The sequence below is a fragment of the Balaenoptera ricei genome, chromosome 2 (assembly GCF_028023285.1).
Source record: "Balaenoptera ricei isolate mBalRic1 chromosome 2, mBalRic1.hap2, whole genome shotgun sequence".
NCBI lineage: Eukaryota > Metazoa > Chordata > Mammalia > Artiodactyla > Balaenopteridae > Balaenoptera > Balaenoptera ricei.
In genome coordinates, this window is record NC_082640.1 from 111,557,562 (window position 1) to 111,585,303 (window position 27,742).

The window sequence follows — 27,742 nt, forward strand, 5'->3', positions numbered from 1 at the left end:
CACTGCGTGAGGGCTTTTCTCCAGTTGCGGCACGCGGGCTTCTCATTGCGGTGGCTTCTCTTGTTGAGGAGCACAGGCTCTAGGAGCGTGGGCTTCAGTAGTTGTGGCACACGGGCTCAGTAGTTGTGGCTCACGGGTTCTAGAGCGCAGGCTCAGTAGTTGTGGCGCATGGGCTTAGTTACTCTGCGGCATGTGGGATCTTCCCGGACCAGGGCTCGAACCCATGTCCCCCTGCATTGGCAGGCAGATTCTTAACCACTGCGCCACCAGGGAAGACCAGAATTACCACCTTCTTTACTATATATTTCCTTGCCTTCTGAGCTGTGCATACATGATGTATGTGCATTTTCTAGTCAAGCCAGGACTCTTCCTTGAACACCCTCCTATACAGTCAGTCCTCTGTTTCCGGGGGTGTGGAACCCATGGATTTGGAGGGCCTACTGTACTACGCCATTTTATATAAGGGATTTGAGCATCTGCAGATTTTGGTATTCAAGGGTGCGGGGGGACGTCCTGGAACCAAACCCACCTGGATTCCGAGGGGCGAATGTATTTGAGATGAGTAGAAATAAGTCTACTGTATAGTTCCTCACAAGTTTTTTCATTTATTAATAATTAAAGGAACGCAGGGCAATCTTTACCTGATACTTATTTGGTTATATGAAGACTAACCTCAAGGACCTGCAAATAAATGCTTCATTAATACATGTAAAAGCTGAAACAAGGGCAAATTTAAGGTCATGAACCTACCAGGATGAAACTAGCCATGCCTATAAAAAATCACAATTGGTAAATGGGTTTAAGTTGAAGGGCGTTTCTGGGCTGCAATCCAAATTGTGTATTCAACATGATAACAGTGCTCTGAGATGTGTCTGGGCACCTTTCTCTTGTCCTATGTCTGAACTCTCCCATTTAACATTTTTCCTGCCTGTGTCACTAATGAGGGCACACCCAAGTTTGCCTAATACTGGGAGTTGTCCTAAATATTACTCAAAAGGATACCTGTTTTAACCAAATTACTTCCTGTAATGGGAACAATGTGCCAATAATGTGACTATTTTAACCCTTTGATGGCCTTCCTAAATTAAGCCACTCCTAGGTCATAATACAACCAGATTATATGCAAAAGCCTGTGATACTCTACAGGCAAAATGGTAGTTCAAATTAAAAACAGAAACATAACACCTTTTCACAACAGGTAAATGCCATCGGAAAAATGAACTGAAACTATTTCCTTGTAACAGTTATGATATGGTAGTTTTACAAAATGGGCACTTGCTCAATATATTTAGTTTATCCTGGGCAAACGGTAAAGAACAGAAATTTTATTGAATTTCTTGCCATGTGCCTTGGAGCACAGAGAGAAAAAAATGATTGTGGGTGGTATTCACTTGCAAAACTGCCTCTATAAAAAGTTTTTCTGAAAAAAAAAAAAAGTTTTTCTGAAGAGCCTTATTATCTTCCTTAGTTTCCCCATAGCAATAGTCTTTTTCTGAATTTCCTTTGATAATCGCTTCATCTACTATTCTTGGCAGAGAATTTGAAGCAAATAAAGCTAGCCTATATCTTGCATCTAAAACTCAGTGTAAAAGGTTTAAGTCTTCATTAAGGATAGATCAGTAATTTCATTAAAATAATGCAATCAATAGTGGAAACAGTTGCCTAAACATTTAGAAAAAGAAGTAGGCATGACCAAGGGCATATACATCAGGACAATTAGCTTATTATGCTACTGTCTATATTATCTAGACATACTACAAAAACTATTTAAAGATACCAGGACTTCCCTGGTGGTGCGGTGGTTAAGAATCCGCCTGCCAATGCAGGGGACACGGGTTTGAGCCCTGGTCCGGAAAGATCCCACATGCTGTGGAGCAACTAAGCCGGTGCACCACAACTACTAAGCCTGCGCTCTAGAGCCTGCAAGCCACAACTAGAGAAAGCCCGCGTGCAGCAACGAAGAACCAACGCAACCAATAAATAAATAAATAAATAAATAAATAAAATGTAAAAAGAAAGAAAGATACCAAATACCTGAAATCACCAGTCTTAACACATTTCTAATTTTCTGGACTCCAACTTTAAAAAAACCAAAGCAGCATCTTAAGAAGCCATTGTGACTCGGAATTAGGCAAAGATGATTAAAGATGGAACCAAAGACAATTACTCTAACATTCACATTTATTAGATTCTGCCTCTCTATTATGAGTAGGTTCTAATTTTGGTGGGAAACTTAAGAGGGAAAACAAGTTGAAATAAGGTAAAATCGGAAAAGCTTATCCTCCTTACATAGATTTTGAACTGACTGCAATGAAACTAGACAGACCTAAGAAAATTCACATGTGAGTAACTGGGTTTAAGTAAATAGATGGGTGAAGAAAATCAGGCAATTTTAGGCAAAGTAATTAAGCAATAAGATGGAAATGTAAAGCACTGCATACAAAAAGTTATTAAATCATTAGTTATTTATGCTTCAAGCCTACCCCATAAAGGGCAGTCAAAAGATCCTTATTTGAACTTTTAATATAATAGGAATATAATTTTTAAAAGGTATTTAGACGTATCTGTCAAAAAAAAGATAGTTTCTGGGCTTCCCTGGTGGCACAGTGGTTGAGAATCTGCCTGCCAATGCAGGGGACACGGGTTCGAGCCCTGGTCTGGGAAGATCCCACATGCCGCGGAGAGACTAGGCCCGTGAGCCACAGTTGCTGAGCCTGCGCGTCTGGAGCCTGTGCTCTGCAACAAGAGAGGCCGCGATAATGAGAGGCCCGCGCACCGCGATGAAGAGTGGCCTCCACTTGCCGCAACTAGAGGAAGCCCTCACACAGAAACGAAGACCCAACACAGCCATAAATAAATAAATAAATAAAATTTTTTAAAAAATTAAAAAAAAAAAAGAGTTTCTGCTGGGATTTATAGTTTAGTCCAAACTATCTGCCATGTAAATGATTTGTGTAGACAGCTACCCAAGGAGAGAATAAGCAGGGGTAGCAGCACTGAACCATGGACTGTACTTCATATATGGTGCATAGTCCTTATTATTAATAGGGGTTTGGGAAGAAAATGATTTGGAGCAGGAATGTTAAGTAAATTTGGCAAATCTATTTAATAGTCAAGTAGATTTCTATAATGTTTAATTTCTCAGACCCTCCAATATGCTAATGGCTACCTAACTAATCTCCAAAGAAGAATATAATATTCAGCATTCCTAAATATATCAGAAGAGATACCTTGCTTTTCACCAAACATCTTGTGTAATTAGTGTTCTATGGTATACACTTCGGGAAATGTTCAACTAATTCATATCAATATACTAAGGTTAAAAGAGAACTCCCTGAACCATCACTCCCATTTACTCATTCATTCACTCTGTAATACTCCCATTAAATCAGTATTTTCCAGATTTGCCTAGTCAAAAGAATCATCTAGAATATTTGTTAAACTACAAATCCCTGGGTCACATAACTAACCCTAACGACTTGATCTCATGGGAGGAGGCTGAGATTCTGCAGATTTATGAAGGGCCCCAGATGACTATTATAAAGTTTCATTCAACCATCCATCAGTTCAAATATTTGAGTGATTAATAAGTCCCAGGCATTGTTCTATGTGCTAGGGATAGAGCAGTAAGTAAAAAAAGACAAATGTCCTATTCTCACGCAGATATGGGAAGATAAAGTATAAAAGAAAATTAAAATGAACTTATTTACAAAACAGAAATAGAGTCACAGATGTAGAAAACAAACTTACGGTTACCAAGGGGGAAAGCAGGGGAGGGATAAATTGGGGGCTTGGGATTGACATATACATACTACTATATATAAAATAAATAACTAATAAGAACCTACTGTATAGCACAGGTAACTCTACTCAATACTCTGCAATGACCTATATGGGAAAAGAATCCAAAAAAGAGTGGGTATATGTATATGTATAACTGATTCAATTTGCTGTACACCTGCAACTAACAACATTTCAATCAACTATACTCCAATAAAAATTAATTTTAAAAAAAGAATAAAAGAAAATTAATAATCAAGATTCTTTATAACACTAATCCAAAATTAAGGAGAGTGAATGGAGAGGCTATTTTGTTTATTTATTTTTTTCTTTTTGGAGAGGCTGTTTTGGATTGGGTACACAGGGAACATCTTTCTGAGGAGGTAACCTTTAAGATGAGACTTGTATGTAAAGGAGACAAACATGTGAGGATCTGGACAAAGACTGATCAGGGCATAAGAGTAGCTACACAAAGGCCCTAGAATGGGAATAAGCTTGGCGTGTTTGGGAAACATTAACGTGGCTAAAACACAGTGAGTAGGAAAGCGGTTTTAAAAAAAAGAAAGAAAGAAAGGTTAGCAAATTAGGTAGCAGATACATCTTACAGTATTGCAGACCATGGTAAAGAGTGTGAAGTTTATCCTAAAAAGGATATGAAATAGTTGGAAGGTTTTCAATAGCAGCATGATAGGTCTGATTAACCTTTTAGAAGATGGAGACTGTTGGCTGAAGAGTGGATTGTGGAGGGAGCAAGAGCAGACATGGGGGAAACAAACAGCAGTCTACTGCAGAAATCTTAGAAAGATATGATCATGACTGTAGTGAAGGTGGTGAAAACTGAGAGGTTGATGATATCTTCTGGAACGAGAGCTCATGAGTTAGTTTTCGAAGCTAATGTCCATTTTACTTTAAAATTTGTAGTTCTTTTCATATTTTTACTCAGTAAATATTTTTTGAGCACCTTCTACATGTGAAACACTGTTCTAATTACTAGAAATGCAGTAACAATATCCCTGCCATCAAAGAGCTTACATGTTAGTGGGGAAGAGACAAACAATAAACAAACAACATACGTGTTAAGAGTAATAAGAGTTATAAAACAAAAAAGAAAAGCAGAGTAAGAAGACAGAGGATTAGTGGGGGCATGGTTTGTGTGCCTATTTATAGTTTAGACACCGAATCTAAAAAAGGTCTCTCAGCTAATGTGATAATTTGACCAGAAACTTGAAGTGAGGCCTCTAGCCATACAAATACCTGTAGGAAGAACATTGCGGGCAGAGGGAACAGTTAGTGCAAAGACCCTGAAGCAGGTACATGTTGGCCTGTTCAATAAACAGCACGGAAGCGAAGTTACCAAACAGACGAGCAAGGTAAAAGTGAGAAGATGTGGGATAAGAGATGAATGTGTGTGTTGGCGGAGGGGCACAGATCATATGGGGCCTTGTAGGACATAGTAGGGACTTACCATTTTCCTTTGAGTGAGCTAAAAAGCCACTGGAAGGTTTTGATTTATGTTTTAACGTGACCACTCTAGCTGCTGTCTGGAGAATAGATTGCAGGAGGCAAGTGAGGAGGTAGAAAATAGTCAGAAGGCTTTCACAATGGTTCCAGAAAAGATAATAGTAGTGTGGATCAGCTCGGTGGTAGTGGAGGTGCTGAGAAGTGATTAGATGCTGGGTATGTTTCAATGGAAGGATTCACAAGATTAGTATGCTGATGGACTGGATATGGGGTAGAGGAGAAAGATAGGAGTCAAAGTTTTTTCCAAAGCAATTAGATGAACAGAGATGCCATTTTCTGAGCTGTGGAAGACTGGGAGAAGAGCAGTGCTGGTGATGAGTAATGCAGGTGGTGAAAGGAGGCCCTCGTGATAGCTGTGCAGCTGTCCCGGAGAAAACACGAGGCATAAAGAAAAGACAACACAGGATTTGGAAGCAGATAAAGCTCAGGTGAGATCCCAGCTCTACCACATGTTATTCACGTAACTCTGGGAAAATGATATAATTTCTTAGCCTTAATTTACTATCTATGCAACAGGAATAAAACTACACCACAGAAAATTACTGTGAGGATTAGAGACGGTAGATACGCATTAAATTTTAATTATAAAGATAACTGAGATGAGCCATGGAATGATCCTCAAGAGAAATAATAAAAATTGCAGTGCTGCAAATAATCACGGTAAAAATTAGAATTTAGGTAGCTGGAGATATTTCTTGGAACTTTAAACATTTTGCAATTGTACAATAGTACTGAGGAAAATATAGAAGTAACGTGGGTGAACCCTTGGGTTCACTGGCTTAAAATTGTATGGGCACGTGGTATTAATAGTTTGATTCACCCAACTTATTTCAAAATTTGATACATTTATAGTTTGGACTAAATATGCATTAACACATGATTTGAGATTTTTAGATAAGATAATTACAATAGTAATTACCCAAGAGTGCCTGTACTACATTCCCCATTCAAGTTTATTAATAACTTCAACTCAAACAAACAATAATAATTTAATTCAGTAAGTTTTAAAGACACCTAAAACTGTTAGATACTGTGAGGAATAAAAGAATGAGTATATTTCCTGACATTAAGACGCTCCTAATCTGGTGGAAGAGTCAAATTCAACATAAAAAACTATGAAAGAGGGACTTCCCTGGTGGCGCAGTAGTTAAGAATCTGCCTGCCAATGCAGGGTACACAGGTTCGATCCCTGGTCCGAGAAGATCCCACATACTGCATAGCAACTAAGCCTGTGCACCACAACTACTGAGCCTGCACTCAAGAGCCTCTGAGCCACAACTACTGAGCCCTCATGCCATAACTACTGAAGCCTGCGCACCTAGAGTCTACGCTCCGTAACAAGAGAAGCCACTGCAATGAGAAGCCTGCGCACGGCAACGAAGAGTAGCCCCCACTCGTCGCAACTAGAGAAGGCCCGTGCGCAGCAACAAAGACCCAACGCAGCCAAAAATAAATAAATAAACAAATTAAATTAAAAAACTATAAAAGAACCCCTCCCCCACTCTGGGCATGAGAAAGTAAAGCGAAGCCCATGCAGTTATGGACGGAGTCAGGGCTGAAAGGGTAGAGATATTAGGAAGAGATAAAGATCACCTACCTAGGATGGTAAATATGGTTCCATTTTTACTATTTGAAAAAGTTTAGTAACCACACTATTTCACTTTTGTTATTTTTATATTTTGATTACTTCTGTAAGAATACAAGCATTCATAAATATTTATCATAATTTTACACTAAAAGTTTATTAAAATCATTTGTTCTAAACACCTTGGTAGGTTTTTATAACTGTGATTTTAGATTATCAGGATGTGATTCCACCTTCTCCCTACACCCCTACCATTAACCCTGTTACCTGGGAGTTGAAGCAGTTTATCAAATAGAATTTTCTTATGTCTGTTCTAGAATATCTGTAACATCTCTTCAAAACTCAATGATCTCTTTTTTAACAGGCTCAGAGCCTCTGCTTGGCAACAGTATCTAGCAAGATTAAAATCATTTATATTACATCTATTTTTAGTTTGTATTTTATTTATAGAGTGGCAAGCACTGCTGGTATTTCATTTGGTGATGAAGTTTCTTATATAAAGGAAAACAGAAAAGCACTGACAGTGTAGGAAAAAAAAGAATGCAAAAATGATACATAAAAATGGAAAGATTATAAAGATAGTCTCTAAGTGACTCAATTTAGGGAAATTTTCCTACTATCATCATACCAAACCTGCACAGCAACCCTGTGAGGAAGAATTATTCCCATGTTCCAGAAGAAACTAGCTCAGAAAACAGACATGATTTGCCCAATGTGGGAGAGCTGATAACCTGTGGTATTGCCTTTAGTGCTGCAAGGGTCCAAAGGAGAAGAGCAACATGGATTGAGGCAGTAGGAGCTTTAAGTAAAACTTTTAAATACCTTAAAAATCATGGAGAACTCAAAATCATAGGAGAGGAATAAACACGGCACATGTCTGGGATCGTCTTGGAAGGGTTGGGTCCTATCAGGAAAAGTTTTGACATCTAAGGGAGATGAAAAACAACTAAAATTCTCTGTGTGGAAGTCTAAAAATAAAAGTGGTATTTTAGGTAAGAAAATAAGAATGCAATATGCAAATGAAATGAATGCCAGATTTATCAGAGATCAGCAGGCATGATCATTACTAAACCACTGTAGTTTATCCATGTGGTAACACGCATCTCTAGCATGGTCTGTCTCTAGGTGGTTGTTATTACTAGTATTAGTTCAACCAATACTCTGAATGCTTACTCTATGTCAGGTGCTGTGCTAGGCACTACAGATACCAAAAGAGTAACCCTTTGTTCTCAAGATTTGAGAGGAAATATGTAAATAATTATGAAAATAAAAATAATTGTTACAGTATAGGTACAAATACTGTGGGAATCAAAAAGGAAGGAAAACAAAATAAAGTGGTGATCAGGGATGGTGTCAAGGGGATAACTGAGCTAAATCTTGAAGGATGGGTAGTTTATCAAAAAGCAGAATGGGTGAGAGAAAATGGACAAGGGGAGACATTCTAGTCAGAGGGATTGACAATGAGGACATAGCTAATTGAGAAGTTCTGGAGATAACATAGGAAATATATACCTAATAATATACCTGTATACAATATTAGGTATATATTATACCTAATACATAATGGTATATAATGTTATATTAGTCTATAATACCATACATATAAATAAATGTATTGTACCTAACATATAATATATACCTAATTGATAGGAAAGGAGATTTTAAAAATTGATTTAAAAAGTGGGTAAGATAAGACGCAGAACCAGTCAGCATATATGTTTCCAACTTTTGATTCTTCCCCTTTCTCATTCATCAAATCCAGTCAATTGTGGCTTCCACACCAATCTCTTCTTTCCATTGCCCCGCCACCATTTACAGTCTCATTCTTCACAGCCTGGACCATTAAATTAGTCAATTATTCTCCCTGCCACCGATTCTCCTAACGTCAAACAATCCTGCATTTTCCTCCTTATTAATTCTGCCTTTATCAGGTTGCTTTATTGTTTAAAATATAAACACTTTCAAAGATCTCCAAGTTAAAGTGCCAGGAGTGCCGAACCATTTTGTGAAGAGACGATCATTCTCACTTCTTGTTTATATATATCCTGACATCATGTGTGGGGTACTGATTCAAGTCCCTCCACGGAAAGGAAAGTGTTGCCTTTGCAGGCTCTGTCTCCCGCTCCTACTGTCAATTTTCAGGCTGGGAGTAGTAGTGGTAATGGTGGTGACAGCAGAGGCTAATGGCTTAAACAGCCATAAATAGATCCCGGTTTACTTGTCTGAATCCCTTGGCTTATAGGATGAACTCCAAAAAACCTAATCCTGGCTTTCGAGTCCCTTTATAATCTAGCACTAGTTTACTCCTCTCTAACCTTATCATTTGCTGTTTCTAGTCATGAACTCCCTGCTCCACACTCTCTGGAATGCTTTGAGCCTTGATTCTAGATGCATGCATCTTTGTTTGTATCACTTTTTCATTGAAAATTTCCCTCTCTCTTGTCTCCACTTACCTGACTGCTTTATCTTTCAAAGGCCCAATTCAAATGCTTCTTCTTCCTTAGCCCCACCCTGAGGTTTAATCTTCTAAAAGGTTTAATCTTCCTCTGAACTGTTGGGTATATACTGCCTTGTATTGTCTTTTAATTAACCAACCTATTAATTCAACAAATAAGTTTTGTTAAAACTCTTCTAAAATATATGGGAGTAAATCCACTGGAAGTTGAAGAGCTCATCTGAGATGAACATGATTGTGATTTTAATGCAGTCTATAACACTTGGAAGATAGCAAAAATAGTAGCAAAAAGCAGATTTAATGAAGCTCACAGTATAAAGATAAAGACAGTTTCTTAGACCAAATCCACAAACTGATTAGCCAAGAAAAGTATAAATGACAGAAGAGGGCAGTACTCACACAGTTAAAAATCACAGAAAAATCTCACCAAGAAGTAACAAAGAGGAAAAGATTGTTTGGGGATTGTTGCAAACATTCAAGAGAACGTTGATACCTTACGTCCTTCTTTGGCTTTATGGATGATCCAAATTATTTTTCATGCACTGTAGACAAACATATTTCATGTTTTCTTCATTTTACAATAAAAGATGGTTTTGGAAGAATAAGGCCTGACCACATAGACTACCTCCTTAACAAAAAGGTAAGGGAATTGACCCAAACATTCAAATTCTAAGGAGCTACGGAGCTAAGGAACTAAGGAGCTGAAGCTTTGCATTATGGGGACTAAGAGGATATGGTAAACATTTCTGATATTTTAAGAGTCTTTATTGATTTTACGTCATTGGTAAAAGGACAACTGCTTAATGCAAGCTGAATTTAACATTTTCTAGATTTTCAAACATACAGAGAAATTAAAATAGAAACTACTGTACATGCTGCAATTTAAAAAGTCTGTTTCTAGTGTGTATGTATGTGAATATACACATGAACACATACATATATATGTTTTGATTATTAGTAAATGTGTAATGATCTTCTATAATTTAAAAAAATATATAAATATGGAATCTTACAGTATGTAATCTTTTATTTTGAGACTGGCTTCTTTCATTCAGCATAAAAGGCCTTGGAGATTCATGCAAGTTGTTTCATGTATCAGTACTTAGTCCCTTTATTTAAAAACATTTTATTGAGATACACTTTACATACCATGTAATTCACCCACTTAGTATTCAATTCAATGTTTCTTAATATATTCGCATTGTTGTGCAACTATCACCACAATCTAATTTTACATTTTGGTTCCCCTGTCCCCTTCCAAGAATCCCTGTACCCATTAGCAGTCAATCTCCATTTCACTCCCACCTTGCCCAGTCCACAGCAACCACGAATCTACTTTTTTTGTCTCCATAAATTTGCCTATTCTGGGCATTTCATATAAATGAAATCATATGTGGTCTTTTGTGACTGGCTTCTTTCATTTTGCATAACGTTCTCAAGGTTCTTCTGTATAGTAGCAACGCATCTGTACTTCATTTGCTTTTACTGCCAGATAATACCCCATTATATGGATATACCACATTTTATTTATCTATTTATCACTTAGTGGACATTTGGGTTGTTTCTATCATTGGGGCTATCATGGATAATGCTGCAATGAACATTCCTGTACTATTTCTTGTGTGGACATATATTCTCATTTTGAGTATATACCTAGAAGTGGAAATGCAAAATCATATGGTAACTCTATATTTAACTTCTTGAAGGACTGCCAAAGTGTTTTCCAAAGTGGTTGCACCATTTTATGTTCCCACCATAAGTATATAAGGGTTTCAATTTTTCCACATCCTTGTCAACACTTTTTATTGTCCATCTTTTTTATCAGAACCATCCTAGTGGATGTGAAGTGGCACCTCATTGTGGTTTTGATGTGCATTTCCCTGATGACTAATGTGCTTAAATGTGCTTACTGGCACTTTTTCCTCTCCTCATCTCCATTTGGAAAGCTCTTACCTCTTTTTCCTCCCACAATTTTGAGGTTTTGCTTTGACTTATTTAGTACTTTTACATTATAAATATTATTGAATTGTTCCCTGAAGTATGTCCCTTTTGATTAGAGTCCTTACTTAGCATTTATATAACATTCCCAAAGAGTCTGTCATTTTCCACTTTTTCTATCCCTTTCATTTTTATTTGGTTAAAAACCTTTCTTAAATATTCTCAGAGAGGTTAAGCGGGTAATACACTCTCTAAAGTTACATTTATGACATAGTTCCCCCTTGTAGAGGGGATGATATCTTCACTGGAAATACGGATTTCTGATTATAGCCTTTTTCTCTTGGTAATCTGTGGATACTCTTCCACTGCCTCCTAATTCCCAGTGTTGTGGATTAGAATTCTGATGTGAGCCTTATACTTTATAGGTATATAAATGTTCTGTCTGGAAGCCTCCAAAATGAATCCCTGGATTTCAAAAACTTTACCAGGATAAGCCTAGGTGTGTTTTTTTCAACACTGATCTTTCCTGGAACATCAATCTGCATAATGAACTCTTTCTTTATCTTAGGAAAATTTTTTTAATTTATTTCATTACTGCTTCTCTTCCATTTGTTCCTTTTTCTGTAAATTATATTAGCCACGTTAGGTGTCCTGAATCTATTCTCCAAGTCTCTTACTTTTTTTCAATCTATTTGTATTTTTGGCTCTGGGCTTTGACTCTTCCAGGCCATTAAATGATCATATTCATTCCTTTATTCGATAATTATGTACTGGGTGCTTACCATGTGAAAGACTGTGTTCTAGACATTGGGCATTGACAAAAGATCAGCAGGTATACAAGAGAAAATATTCCTGCTCTTATTGTGCTTACATTTTAGTGGAGATTTTTTTTTTAAAGTGTATGTGCATGGATCGAAAGTCAGGTGGTAATAAGTATTTAGATGGGAAATCATATTTTTGCTCCATAATTTTTTTTTGTACTTCACTTGAACCTCCTTAAGCGCTCCTATTGTTTATTATTTTCATATTCAAGTTACTGTCTCCTCTGGCATTTCTATTTAGTTGGTCTACTGCATTGTTTAAGTGCTTTTTCTCTTTCTGGTTGCCTGGCTTCCCCAGATGAGTACTTTTTCTTTGTTACTTCAGAGGGGCTTAGGTTTCATTGTTGGAGGACCACAGGCAGGAGCAGTCTCAAGAGAACAGAAAGACAAAGCAGCCTCTACGCCTGTAGATGGGCAGGGCAGCAGGCCAGCTGCCAGCCCTGTGGAGGCCCAGGAGGAAGGCTCCCGGCTCTCAGGTCTCCTTACATCTCCCATCCTCAGGGATAGGGAGATAGCAGTCTCTGCCTCTTTCCCTTTCTCCCCACTAGGGGAGTCCATGGATCTCTACCAAGCCAAGCTCTTTTCTGGATCTGCCATTCTTATCCTCACCCTGAGGATCTTCCAGCCCTTGAGGAACAAGTCCTGGGTCAGCTCTCCCTGATAGAGCTCCCACAGAGCTCAGGCCTCACTTGCATCTAACTGTTCATCAGGTCCAGGGGTCATCTGGCTCAAGAGTGGCAGATACAGGCTGGAATTAGTAACAGAAGGATAGTGAGATTTCACCTTCCCAGAACCCTCTCTGAAAAGTAAGTCCTGGTCACAGACTAATCCTAAAAACATTCACATCTTGGCAAAGAAGTCAACACTTTAAAAAGCCTCTGTGAGGTCCAGAGGGTTGTATCATGTTCAGCTACTGCCCTAAATGTTAAACTCTGAGAAATAAGGAAGACCTTAATGTTAGTTGGATTTAGAGGATATTGACTAGATGGATGAATCTCAGTTATGTTTTATAAAAGCAGTCAGACAAAAGAAAGTACATACTGTATGATTCCATTCACATAAAATTATGGAAAATGAAAACTAATGTACTATAGTGACAGAAAGCAGATCAGTGGTTGCCTGGGGGCCAGGGAATTAGGTGAGTGGGTTATAAAAGGGTAAGAAGAAACTTTTGCAGGTGATGAAAATGTTATCTTGACTATAATTGTTACAGGAGTGTTATGTTAAAACTCATCAAACTGTACATTTTAAATATGTGCAGTTTATTTTATGTCAATTATACCTCAATAAAACTTTAAAAGAAGTGTTTTGTTTGTTTTTTGGGTTTTTTTTGGCCGCGCCCTGTGGTTTGCAGAATCTTAGTTCCCCAACCAGGGATCGAACCCGTGTTCCCTGCGGTGGAAGTGCAGAGTCCTAACCACTGGACCACCAGGGAATTCCCAAAAGAAGTACTGACTGGGAAAAACATTTGTAATTTATATCACTAAGGGTTGATATCCCTAAGTATAAAGAAAATCTAAAAATAAGGAAAAACACTAACAGGTAAGAGAAATGAACAGAAAGTTACTGAGCTTTTGAGAGTTTGAAATTTTCCATAATAAAAAATATAATATAATTTTCAAAATATAATATAATTTTCAAAAAAATATTAAAACACTGTCCCTCACCCTCGTACAATACACAATACAACTGAAGAGATACAAATATACTTACAAAGCTATCGCATGTTTGGAGCACAATGCAACATATATTTGAGTGGTGATGAATACTGAATGATGAAATGATCAAAGCTGGGGTAGAGGATCAGGCAAGTCATCCTGGAGGAAATGAGTATGAGCCTAGTCTTGAGGTAATGTGGGTTTGTGTAATTTTTTAATGGCAGACAGGGAGTAGAAAGCAGAAGAGAGTTCATATGAAGAAAAATATATGGACAAAGGCAATGTGGTGGTGGAAAGATGAAGACAGCTTCTGAAAAGGACTCGGTTCACCATTTCTCATACAACCATGGAAATCTCTTGTCACAAAAAGGTTGTATGATGCAGTGTAAAGAACACACAGGAAAGGAAATGAGATCCAGTTCAGTGTATGAGGGTTTGGAATGGATCAAAATCATTTATGTTATTTATGTACCACATTCAATCTTTGCCATGTCTATGCTCTATCTATATTAGTATTTTTCTTTAAACAGACTTGTGTTTTTACCTAGATTCATTCTAAGTAATAAGATCCATGAAATGAAATATTACAATTTTTTCTAATATACTAAAATAAACACATCTTTCATGCCTTTAGCAGTATATTTATTCTTAAAGTTATATTAAAATTTAATTCTTTCACTTACTCCATATACTCATTTTTCTCCCTGCCAATAACCCTTAGTTTTTAAGGTTCCTATTCCCCTCTCACTGATAAGGTGCATCTCCCTTGAAAGTGGAGGAGTGGAGGGCTACTAAAAGACTGTCAGATTGAGCCAGGTTCCTTACCTGTTCATATCTCTCAATTTTTAGCATCGTTTGAAAGAATATCCTACATTTGGAAATATTCTACACCAAATAAAAAAGCAATCCAACACATGAAACTTAGAAGCAACAAGTAACTTTCAATTAATTTTGAAAAATCCACGAAGACAAAAGAAATAGAACCTAAGAAGCATTAGTAACTATTGAGAAAATAGAGCAGCCTACTTCAGAAAACATAACATGTTTAAATGTGTGTTGGAAGTAGAGAGACAGTGTGGTGTGATGAAAAGAAAAACGGTTTGAAGGTCACAGAGACCTTACTTTGAATTCCACATTTACCACTTAAATAAACTACTTAAATTTCTTGGCACTTCACTTTCCTCATCTCTAAAATGGTGATAATGGTTACCTGTCCTGGTTGTTGTGAGGATTAAATAAGCCAATATTTGTAAAGCATCTGGCATACAGCAGGTGTTCAACAATTATTACTATAGTACTGATGACATTTTTAATGTAAAATTGTTTCCTCTTTCAACCTGGCAAAATCAAGAGATGCTACAGTCTTTAAACTTACCAGCTTATAATCAATTTTGTAACCTATGCTGTATGTCCAAATTCAGTTGGAAATTTGAAAAACTTTTGAATATTTTACAATATGCTAAAATTACATTCAGTAAGTTTTTATAATACTAAACTACATGTTGCTTTGAGTATAGAATATAAAAATATTAAGCAATATGTATGTATATATATTTTGGAGAAATTTTATCGTTATCAATTTAAACCAGTTCTACTCTGGTATATTTCCTTTTTCTTTTTTTTTTTTGCCACACCACCCTGCATGTGGGATCTTAGTTCCCTGACCAGGGATGGAAACCATGCCCCTTGCATTGGAAGTGTGAAGTCTTAACCAGTGGACTGCCAGGGAAGTCCCTGGTATATTTCCTGTGGGGCAAAGCATGGAGTCTTTTTTTTTTTTTTAAATAAATAAAATAAATAAATTTATTTAAAAAGAAAGAATATAAACATAATTTTATTTTCTCCCATTCTTTAAAAAAACAAAACAAAAACCTCTTGTCTTCCACTGGACAAATTGGGAACAATCTGAACATTGAAAATAATCATTATCCTAACTAGTTGTAATACAAAACATAAATAAAAACCTTAAGCCCATAATGATACTCAAAAACAAGGAAGAATTAAAACAAAACAAAAAACCTCCTTGGTCACTACTGTGGCACCTACTCCATAACTTTTTATTCTGAAAATACAGGAAAATAATTAAGGTTTATCCAGCCTGATTAAGATGAACTTCAGCTCAAAAGCATGGAGTGTTAATCACTGGGCCGCCAGGGAAATCCCTGGTATATATTCTATGCGGCAAAAGTAGCTGAGTACACAGAGGGTCAGTATGTTAAGCAAGAAAAATCTGGGGAGCGAGAGATTCTAAAAAAATCGGTGATAAATTGTGAACCACTATATTGTACATCTGTAACTCAAGTAATATTGTACATCAACTATACTTCAACCGAAACACTCTAAATAAACAAAAAATTGGTGACAACAGTATTGAAATGGGGAACGAAAGTGTTGTCACTTTCATTGTCTGTGCATAACATGAATATGACAAAGAAGGGTTAATGATCTAAACAAAGTTTTACGATGTACAGAACTGAAGGCAATCAGTCTCAAATTTGTATTGTATTACGGTCTTAGATAGAGTTAAAAAAAAAAGATGGTGAAAAGAATTGGGAAGATATTTCGGGAGGTGTTAGTCTTTCTGACAATGATGGAATATTGGGGGGCGGGGCGAGAGGCAGAAAAACATGCCTCATGAAGCCGAGTTTAAGGATAAACTTTTGACCCTGAGATTTCAAAACATGCAGATCTGAATTTCTGTTAGTTGTGTTGGTAAAAAAAAAAAAAACAAAAAACAAAAAAAAAAACCCCATGTGAATAGTTAAAAAGCTTTTAAATCTTTACTATAGAAAAGATTTTTTTATCAATACAAAGAAGCTCTTCAGTTGTCTATTTCAACTTATTTTAATATTAGTAAATAAAAAGGTAGCCATATCACCTTCCTTAGGACATAAGCTTTCACGGGTAACAAGCAGAACTAATGTTTAGGTAACAGTTTAACATCTTGAGGGTTCTTAATAAAATTTAAACTCCATTTAACATGAAATCTCTCTCCATAGTATGCACTCATGCCATTTGGATTACTAAGAGTTAATGTTTGGAGATGCTGTTCAATACCAATATAAAGTTCCCTTCTTTTCTGTTATAGGTTCATCTCTGAAAATTTCCTTATAAATCTTTCAATCTGCTATCTGTATCACGTGAAGGCAAGTCCAGCAGTTAAAATCTGCCCAATCCATAGACACTATAAGATCCGATGAGGGAATTCCCTGGTGGTCTAGTGGTTAGGACTCGGCGCTTTCACTGCGGAGGCCCAGGTTCAACCCCTGGTTGGGGGACTAAAATCCCACAAGCCACACAGTGTGGTCAAAAAAAAAAAAAAAAAAAAAAAAAAAAAAAAATCTGATGAGTGAGGGAGAAGATCTGGAACAATTATTATACAGAAATATTTAAGCTCAATAAATATTTAAATAAATGAATGAATTTAACATTTATACCTGATTAAGTAAACGCAATAAACAGTAAAACTCTTGCATTATTCCTGTAAAAAAAAATCACAGAGTTCATAATGTTTACATCAAACCCTATGACCCATGCCCATTAAGAGATAAAGCAACTTTCTCTTATTTTCCAAAAGCCAGGACTTGGCATCATGGTGAGATGGGAAGCACATAAAATTTAGTAATTTTGAACACAGCCTCTGCTACTACTCACCATGTAGCTTTAGGCAAGTTGCTGTCAACAGCCTCAGTTCGTTATCTCTAAAAAGGTAATAACAGGGACTCCCCTGGTGGTGCAGTGGTTAAGACTCCCCAGCTCCCAATGCAGAGGGCCTGGGCTCGATCCCTGGTCAGGGAACTAGATTCCACATGCATGCTGCAACTAAGAGCCAGCAAGCCACAACTAAGGAGCCCTCATGCCGCCACTTAGACCCGGCACAACCAAATAAATAAAATAAATATTAAAAAAAAAAACCCCACCATAACAGGGATTAAAAAAAAAAAGGCAATAACACCCACTATCCCACAGAGTGGGGAGAGGATAAAATTGATTAACACTTCACTAAGCAGCCTCAGCCCTTAGCTCTCTTTACCACATGACCAATGTGCTAACTACTTTAAACTTCTGTCTCCCACATGCTCTCCACCTTCCTCTTATTCCTTCTAATTGTTCCTACTGCTTGCAATCTCCTTGTCTAGACCTCCCTTCAAGAATCAGTTGTGTCCTGTCCTCTGAGATACCAGGCCAGGGTCCCCTCTGGGCAATTTTATAATCCTCTCCAGAATTTGTTATCCAAAGCCGTTTCTTTTTGTTCTTATTAAACCATTAATCACAATATAATAAGTAAATGGTAGCTCTTATTTTTGAGTGTTGTGTCACACACGTGTTAAGTGCTTTATGTTCATTTTCCCATTAATTCACAACCACCCTGTGAAGTAAGTAGTACTGTTATTCCCTTTATCAATGAGTAAAGTAAGGCTTAGAAAAGTTAAATAACTTGCCCAAAGTCACTCAAGTAATAATTAATACAAATTATCACTGCTCCTAATTAGTAATAATTAGTAGGACTGGGATTCAAAGCCAGGTGCATGGCTCCAAAGCCATTCTGCTGCCTGTGGTGGGGAACTTATACTTCCTCTGCCTTTGCAGCCTTAGGAAAAAAGTACACCTGGCATGAACATGTGTTTAGTGAATAAAAAAAAGGAAAAGAACAAGTCTGTACACTGAATTGCCTATTATGTGTAATTCACCTGGACGTGGAGGTACAAAACTATCCAACGAGATCTACACCCTCAAGGAGCCTATCTGGGAGAGAGACTAGTGAACAGGTGATTGCAATACAGTGTGGTACATGCTATTTCTATGGACAGGCTTCAGAGAAAACATAGGAGAGGGCACCTAAACTGGACGGGGAGGAGGAATATAGTCAAGAAAGATGTTAGGTTAAGTCTGAGTTTCTGCTTTTCCCTTCAAAACCAAAATTAAGTAGGATTTTACTAGACTCACATTCTAGTAGCTGGCATGGCAGGGATGAATGCACTTTTTTTAAAAACTGAAGTATAGTTGACTTACAATATTATATCAGTTTCAGGTGTACAACATAGTGATTTGATATTTTTATACATTACAAAAGTTTCACCACAACGTACATCTTTTTAAAATTAGTTTAGATTATGTCTACATTTATATTTCTATTTTATCTCAAATTACCTGTCTAGTTCAAATAAATCTCATCTTCTAAAAAACACATTTTAAAGGATGATGTGCTTTCTAACTATGTTCAATTTATATGATAGTACATCATATTTTTCTCTCCTCACAAAGAAGGAGAAACAATAAAAAAAGTGACTGGTTCCGTAACTGGCTAGTATGAGAAGTGCTTGCAACAAAACCACGATCCATTTAGGACTTTAACTCAGAAGAAGAAGCGGCTACAACTTATCACATCTCAAGCAACTGCTCCAAAACCACTATCTATCCTCAAGAACATTTTACTCCTAAGCAAAAATCAAAACAAAACCAAAACAAAAAAACACAAACAGACAAAAAAAACTTTGAGGTTTTCCCCATATACGTTTCCTTCCTTTCCCCCCCCCCCCCCCCCCCCCCGTCTAATTTAACCCTACAATAAAGATATACAATTTAGATAATGTATTCCCATTAGTTGTTCACTTACCAAACAATAGTTCATTCAAATGGATACTTTCTGGGCTGTCATGGAAAACGCCAAAATAAAAAGCCTTATTAAATTCGAGTTAGATTATATCTGTCACTTCTTCCTTGTCCAAAACAATTACTATGGAAGAGAATATATTAAGCCTAGCACTGTCACTTATTACAATGTCGGTTGCAATAAAAATTTTTTTACCAGTTTTCTAGGTGGTTACTAATAGATTAAATGATTTCAACACTGTTCTAATCTGAATAAAGCAGATTTCCCCAAACATTATGGGACCAGTAAGGATGAAATAATAAAATAATAAAATAAAGTAGAGGTGATAAGGAATGCACTTGTTTGCGTTTTGTGGGATTAATGAGACAACAGCAAAAACAAAAGCTTAATGGGATTAAAATCTAAGGGCAGCAAACACAATCAAGAAAGTGCAGCTTCGAACACACAATCACAAAAGAGAACCTAACTTCTTTAACCTAGAGTTTGCAGAGAATCGGGTTCAAGTACAAAGTAGGTTAACCTTTTCTTTTTTTTTAATTGAAGTATAGTTGATTTACAATGTGTTATTTTCATCTGTACAGCACGATTCAGTTTATATATATATATACACACACACACACACACACACACACACACACTTTTATATGTATTCTTTTTCAGATTCTTTTCCCTTATAGGTTATTACAAAATATTGAGTATAATTCTCTGTGCTACACCGTAGGTCCTTGTTGAGGTTAACCTTACTTTCAACTTATCACCCTAATTATTTAGCAAAATGAAAAATAACCTAGTGGAAAAAAAAAATAACCTGGTGGACAAAGAGTTTCCATAAAACCTTTCTTATCTTCCCCTAGTAAATTCTCTCACTAAAAGGAAAAGATAAACAAATGGAACTTTTCTTGATAAGCCTTATCTTTAAGTTAGAGATTTTTTAAAATTCATGAATGCTTGCTAGGACAAGAGAGGGTCAACAGCAGTTTACAGCAAAGAACTGTGATGTGTTACTTGCTATAGGGGACAGTTAGAATCATGGAATCCAAAGGAATTGTAAGAGATTTTTATTCCCTTAACCTTTATTCACACACTAGAAGAGTTTTTGACAATTTATGAAAGTTACAGACTTAAACTATAAAGGGCTTCAAACTATGGCTGTATTTAATACCATAATATTAACTCTGATTTCAATGGCATGTTAAAAATTCAAAACCACAATTCCCCCCCAGTAAATATAACTATTACCATTTAGAGAAAATAATAGGGATAATCACATTCATCAAATTTATTAAACCTGAAGCTATGCTAGTCACCATAACGGCCTGCTGTACTTTTGTTCTTTCATTAAAGAATTCTCAGACCATTCACTATTGAATTACTGTTTAACTGGTAAACTGAGGCAAAATACTGAATAACTTGCGAAGTCACAAGTGCAAAGTCCACTGTACAAAACTACTGAATCAGGCTCCCTGTTTATGTACTCTTCCAGATATAATTTAAACTGTCTGAGCAAAAGATGAATTCTAAATTCCGCATAAATTGCCTCTAACTGTGCCTTTCTTTTTGCTTGAAAACGCTTTTCATACATTGCCACCGATTCAGTTTCACCTGTAGGTAATGAACACAGAACTCATTGTGGGGAAAAACAAACCAGAATGTGAAAAAAGTAAGATAAGTTATCAGATATACAAGGGAGTGAAACAGTTGATTGAGAAGTACTTTAACCACAATACCTTTTCTCCATTCTTAAAAGAGGCATTTTGAATATTTTAGTTACTATTTCTTTCACGAAAACCCCCAGTTTCCCAATGCGCCCACATTGAGTACTCACCTGATTCATGTGAATGCTGAATCCGGGCTTTTATTTCTGCTAAGCTGGGCGCCCCCTCTTGGGAGACCGATGCTGCTGCCCCCTCCTCTGTATCCTCTACCTTAGTCACGGTGAAGTGTGGCATTGCTGTAGTTAGGAACCTGTGTTCTCCCTGTATTTATTAAGCTTCCTTCCAGTCTACCTTCCCTGCCTACCTCTTCCTTGCGGTGCCCTTTCCGACTCTGATCACTGCCCACAGGAGACCTAGTCTGGGAATCGGGAAGTACTTTCAGCTCACGTGACCTACAGCCCCAAGGGAGTGGAACCTAGAAGACACGCCTTCCACAGTGTTTACCATTCACTTAAAAGGATTAAGCACTCCACCTCTTGCTTATTGTTATTAAACTCTAAGAATCCCAAGAACTGTTTAGGCTGCTTTCCCAGAGCTGCCAATGGCTGGAGAGTGGGCAGAATGCACGGAACTCCGCCCACTGTGTGCTCACCCTCTTGTTTCCTTAAGTTATTTGCACGCCAGGATCTCAACCTCTGCTCTCATATCTCACAGGAGAAAGAAGATTAGGGAACAGTTCATTTTGTAAACTTTTCTTTGTAAAGAAAGACTTGCACTTACATCAATTTAGAAAATCAAACTATTTGTAAGCTTCTCTTGTTGCTTTATTTCAAAGCATACTGAAACTACTCATACAAATCAATAAAAGTTTTTTCTTATCTTTCAGATAAGAACATTCACTTGGCAAGTATTTAATGAATATCTATATATTTTATACAAGATATAATTCTAGATGCTATAGTGTATACAAGGACATCCAAGAAGAGACATTAACTTTCCCGAAAGTCCAAGTTGTTTAAAAGAGCAAAATATTTTTAAAGGGAAGAGTTCAGAAATTTTTGTATTGTACAGAGTTTAAGCATTGTGTTTTAAAGAAAAAAAAAAAACCCATGAAAATCCCTGATTGAGAGGTGTACAGTTCCTTCAGCACACACTTAAAATAACATACTTAACTTTATCAGATAACTGTGTTCTCAGTTGATGACTTTTAACTACAGAGTATGAGGCCCTATCTCTGAACTTAGACAAGGGAGTTAAGTAACTTGAGCTCTGTGCTATTTTCCATGTTAATGATGTAATATGAGGGCTTTGTTGTTAGTAACACCTGACAAACAAGACTGCACTAAATTTAAAGAATGATGGTTTATAATCCTCATTTATTCCAATATATACCACTTCTAAAAGAGAATGAAGCCAATAGTTGTTAAAGACCTACTCTGTGCTCTGCATTGCACTAGAAACTTTCTGTTATGATCTCATTTAATCATCACAGAAACAGAAACATTAGGTTAGGAACTTGCCCAAAGTCACAGAGCTTGTAAATGGTGAAGCCCCACTTAAAAACCTCTAATACTCTTGTTGATAGGCAGCATAGAAATTTCATAGAAAGAAAACTCATGTACACTTACCTAATTTTATTTCATGGGCTCCTGTGTAACACTGGTTTGTGATCTTGGCTGCACCACTGGTATCACCTGGGGAGATTTTAGAACAGCTAATGCCTGGGTCCCATCCCAGCTATTCTGATATAATTCCTCTGGAGTAGAATCTGGGCAATAGGACTTTTAAAAGTTCCCCCAGGTGGTTCTAACAGGCAGCCAAGGTTGAGAACTATCAATACTACAAGAGAAAGAGAAACGTTTGTCACTTGAGAAACCTTTGAAACTGCTTTTTATCTCTGATAGAAACTAAGTCAGGTGTGGTAGTGCCCTTGGTGATTTTTCCTATTTATAACTCAGGGAGCTACCCTGCTGATTTACTCAAAGGAACTACCAAATTGTCAGAGTTCAACATTATATTCTAGGTTCCAAATTTATTAATACTTTAGTGCCATTGGATATTTCCAATGGGATCTTACTTTTCATATTTAATTTATTAAGAGAGTTGAACTGTGGCTAATCTTTTATAGTCAGTGGACAGAAACAATGACTTGTGTTTATAAATCTATGTACAGCTTGTACACATAAGCCTATGTACAAATGTTATCCTGTCACCTCTCCCCTCTACAAAAAACCCCCAAACTAAACAAGTAGGAATGTAACAAGTTCCTGTTAAAACGATGAGTAATTTATTTACCAACTTGAGAGAGAACTAACTTACCAATAGTTCTCTCCTAGACTGGGCTGTAGATAACAGTGCAGGGGCATAAAAAATTCAAGGCAAGGTTAAAGTAGCATAGAAAACGTTGAGGGGGAAGTGGCAAAGAAGAGATGTGTAAGTGCTATATAGGAACAGAGGTTAGACAGAGAAGGTGGGATGTAAGAAACAGCTATTTAAAGCACAACAAACTACCACAATGAGGTATACCATTCCACAGCCACCATGATGGCTAAAACTGGTAAGACTGACAATTTTGGTGAGAATGTGGAATGAAAGGAACTTTCATACATTGTTACTGGAGTGTAAATTGGTTCACCCACTTTGGAAAGGGGTCTGGTACTTTCCCCTATAATCCAACAATTGCACTCCTCGGTATTTACCCCCCTGAATGAAAATAGTATAAGAATGTTCATAGCAGTTTATTAACAATAGGCCAAAACTGGAAACCCAGGTGTATATCCACAGGAGAATGGATAAATAAACTCTGATATATTCATACAAAGGATTACTATTCAGCTATAAAAAGGAATGAACCAGTGTGATACCTACAACAAAATAGGTGAATCTCAGAAACATTATGCTAGGTGAAAGAAGCCTTAAACAAAAGAGTACATAATATATGGAGCCACTAATAGGAGGTTTTAGAGCTGGCAAAAGTAATGTGGTGCAAAAAAAAAACAGGACAATGATTGCCTCTGGGGAATGGAAGTGGAGATGGGGCATGAGAGAACTTCGCAGAGTGATGGTAATATTCCACATCTTGATAGAGTTTAAAGTCCCACAGGTATATGCATTTGTCAAAATTCAGTCTATCTTCACTTAAAATTTGTGTATTTCATGGTATGAAAAGTTTAAATCAAAAGAAAAAAGCTGCAAACAGATACTGAATTCTAACTAACAATATGATTTTGAAGTATTTGGGAAAAATGAACTGATATCTGCAATTTGAACCTTGAAACCCTGAAATGCATATACTAAGATAAATGGATAGACATATGACAGGAAAAGTATAATAAAATACTAATGATAGATTCTGGGTGGTGAGTACACAAGTGTTCACTCTAAGTCTTTCAATCTTCTGTATTTTTGAAATTTTTCATAATAAAATGTTGAAAAAATACAATAAACTGACACCATTATGAAAATGAATAGGCAAGTCAAAGACTGGGAGAAAATAGTCATAAAACATATGCTTGACAAAGGACTTGTATTTTGAGTATATAAAAATCCCCTACAACTTAATAATAAAAAGACAACTCAACAGAAAATGAGCAAGGGCTTCCCTGGTGGCACAGAGGTTAAGAATCTGCCTGCCAATGCAGGGGACACAGGTCCGAGCCCTGGTCCAGGAAGATCCCACATGCCGTGGAGCAACTAAGCCCGTGCACCACAACTACTGAGCCTGCGATCTAGAGCCCGTGGGCCACAACTACTGAGCCCACGTGCCACAACTACTGAAGCCCGTGTGCCTAGAGCCCGTGCTCCACAACAAGAGAAGCCACCACAATAAGAAGCCTGCACACCGCAACGAGGAGTAGCCCCCGTTCGCCACAACTACAGAAAGCCTGTGCGCAGCAACGAAGACCCAACGCAGCCAAAAATAAATAAATTAAATAAAAAAAAAAAAAAGAAATTGAGCAAAAGATTCAAACAGACAATTCACAAAGGAAGCTATATACATGGCTAATAGCATTTGAAAAACTGCTCAGTGGCCATAAAGGAAATGCAAATTAAAATCACAATTAAAACTGTTGGCAAGGGGCTTCCCTGGTGGTGCAGTGGTTAAGAATCTGCCTGCCAATGCAGGGGACATGGGTTTGAGCTCTGGTCCGGGAAGATCCCACATGCCATGGAGCAACTAAGTCCATACACCATAACTACTGAGCCTGCGCTCTAGAGCCGGCGAGCCACAGCTACTGAGCCCACGTGCTACAACTACGGATAGAGCCCGTGCTCCGCAACAAGAGAAGCCACTGCAATGAGAAGCCCGGGCACCGCAACAAAGAGTAGCCCTCACTCACCGCAATTAGAGAAAAGCCCGGGCGCAGCAACAAAGACACAACGCAGCCAAAAATAAATAAATAAAATAAATAAATCTATTAAAAAAAAAACTGTTGGCAAGGACGTAGAGCAAATGTTGATGGGAATGTTGGTGTGATGACTTTGGAAGAATGTCTGGCAGTTTTTTAATAAGTTTAAACATATACCTACCCTATGACCTAGCAGTTCCTTTTCTAGGTATTTACCCAAGAGAAATAAAAGCTAAGTCCACAAAAAAACTTTTGAACATGTATGTTTTTAGCAGCTTTATTCATAACAGCCCAAACAGGAAAGAGCCTAGGTATCCATCACAAGATAAACAACCTATAGTATATTCATACAATAGACTATTACCCAACAATAACCAGGAATGAACTACTGATACATTCAACAACATGGATGAATCTCAAAAACATTAGAAATTATACATCACACATTAATGATACGCATACTAAAGTGTTTAGGTGTGAAGCACATTGATGTCTGCAACTTACTTTGAAATGCTTCAAAAATGGATGCATAAATGGAAGGGATGAATATGTGATAAAACAAATATAGCATGGATTTCCCTGGTGGCGCAGTGGTTAAGACTTGGTGCTCCCAATGCAGGGGGCCTGGGTTTGATGATCCCTGGTCAGGGAACTAGATCCCACATGCACGCCTCAACTAAGGAGCCCGCCGGCTGCAACTAAACTAAGACCCGGTGCAACCAAATAAATAAAATACATAAATTTTTAAAAATGTGGTTTTTTTTTTTAAAAAAAAACAAATATAGCAAAATGTTAATTGTAGCATCTGGAGGATATGGATATGGGTGTTCATCATACAATCTTTCAACTTCTGTATATGTTTGAAATTTTTCATAAAAAAAAGTCAGAAAAAAATACAATGAACTGAATGAAGTTTACTGAAATCTAAAAAACTTTGGATCTGAGTATAAAACAAATCACTTATGGGTCAAATTTCATTTCACATAGAATTCAGGCAGCTGCATAAATGCTTTTCCTGATTCTAGAGTGTTGAATATTGTTTGAAATGAGAGTCATCATACAGGCTTGAAATATTTACACTTTCACATTAAAAAAAAAAAAAAAAAACCCAAGGAATTCCCTGGCGGTCCAGCGGTTGGGACGCTACGCTTCCACTGCCAGGGGCCCAGGTTCCTGGGCTCCATCCCTGGTCGGGGAACTGAGATCCTGCACGGCATATGGCCAAAGAAACAAAAACAAAAACAAAAAACCCCACCACCACAACAGCAATATCCATGGGAGAACAGACTTGTGCTTGCCAGTGGGGAGAGAGGGTGAGGGAGGGGTGGATTGGGAGTTTGGGATTAGCAGATGCAAACTACTATATACAGAATGGATAAACAAGGTCCTACTGTGTAGCACAGGGAACTATTAATATATTCAATATCCTGTCATAAACCATAATGGAAAAGAATATGAAAAAGAATATATATATAACTGAATCACTTTGCTGTCCAGCAGAAATTAACATGACATTGTAAATCAGCTATACTTAAATACAATAAATTTAAAAAAAAAATCTATGGTATTTTAAGCAGTAAGATATAAGGCCAGGCTAGGGCAGAAAGGACATTTCTTATGGTATTACTTCCACAGTGCTTTATACATTAGGCTAAATATTATACATATTATATTTATTTTATTAGTTTCAGTAAAACAATTGTGACTATATTATGTCTGTATTTTAAAAAAAGCATGTCCATTCTTTAAAAGAATGTGTCTACTTTGGGTAATATTTTGAAAGTACAATTTACCATTCTACACTATTCTGTTATTAATTTTTAATCATGGCTAACAATTCAATTTTCCATCATGGCTAACAATTCATGATAACCAGCATTTTATTTTATTCAACCCATTTATTAAAAAAATGGGGCTTCCCTGGTGGCGCAGTGGTTGCGAATCCGCCTGCCAATGCAGGGCACACGGGTTCAAGCCCTGGTCCGGGAAGATCCCACATGCCGCGGAGCAACTAAGCCCGTGCGCCACAACTACTGAGCCTGCGCTCTAGAGCCCGCGAGCCACAGCTGCTGAGTCCGTGTGCCACAACTACTGAAGCGCACGCGCCTAGAGCCCGTGCTCCGCAACAAAGAGAAGCCACCGCAGTGAGAAGCCCGTGCACCGCAACGAAGAGTAGCCCCCGGTCACTGCAACCAGAGAAAAGCCCGCGCACAGCAGCGAAGACCCAACACAGCCAAAAATAAATTAGAAAAAAAAAAAAAAAAAAAAGACAAATTAGGTTCAGTGAAAAGACTGAAACAAGGGAAAGTCAGTGGGAAATTATTTTCGACATAAGGATTCTCTAACAGTTTTTAATATTTTGTTAT

The 27,742-nt window shown here is 37.3% G+C and overlaps 1 protein-coding gene across 3 annotated transcripts in view; it reads right to left on the reverse strand.

Moving 5' to 3' along the window:
- Positions 1–27,742, reverse strand: part of SLC12A6 (solute carrier family 12 member 6) — an 87,599-nt gene that overhangs the window by 47,734 nt on the left and 12,123 nt on the right. The window contains exon 1 of one of the 3 annotated variants that reach the window (XM_059913713.1): positions 21,198–21,422. The exons of the other annotated variants lie outside the window; for them this stretch is intronic. Within the exon in view, the coding sequence (XP_059769696.1) occupies positions 21,198–21,321 (124 nt within the window). The 5' untranslated portion in view covers positions 21,322–21,422. Of the gene's footprint in view, positions 1–21,197; positions 21,423–27,742 lie in introns of those variants that run through there. 3 annotated transcript variants of the gene reach the window in all.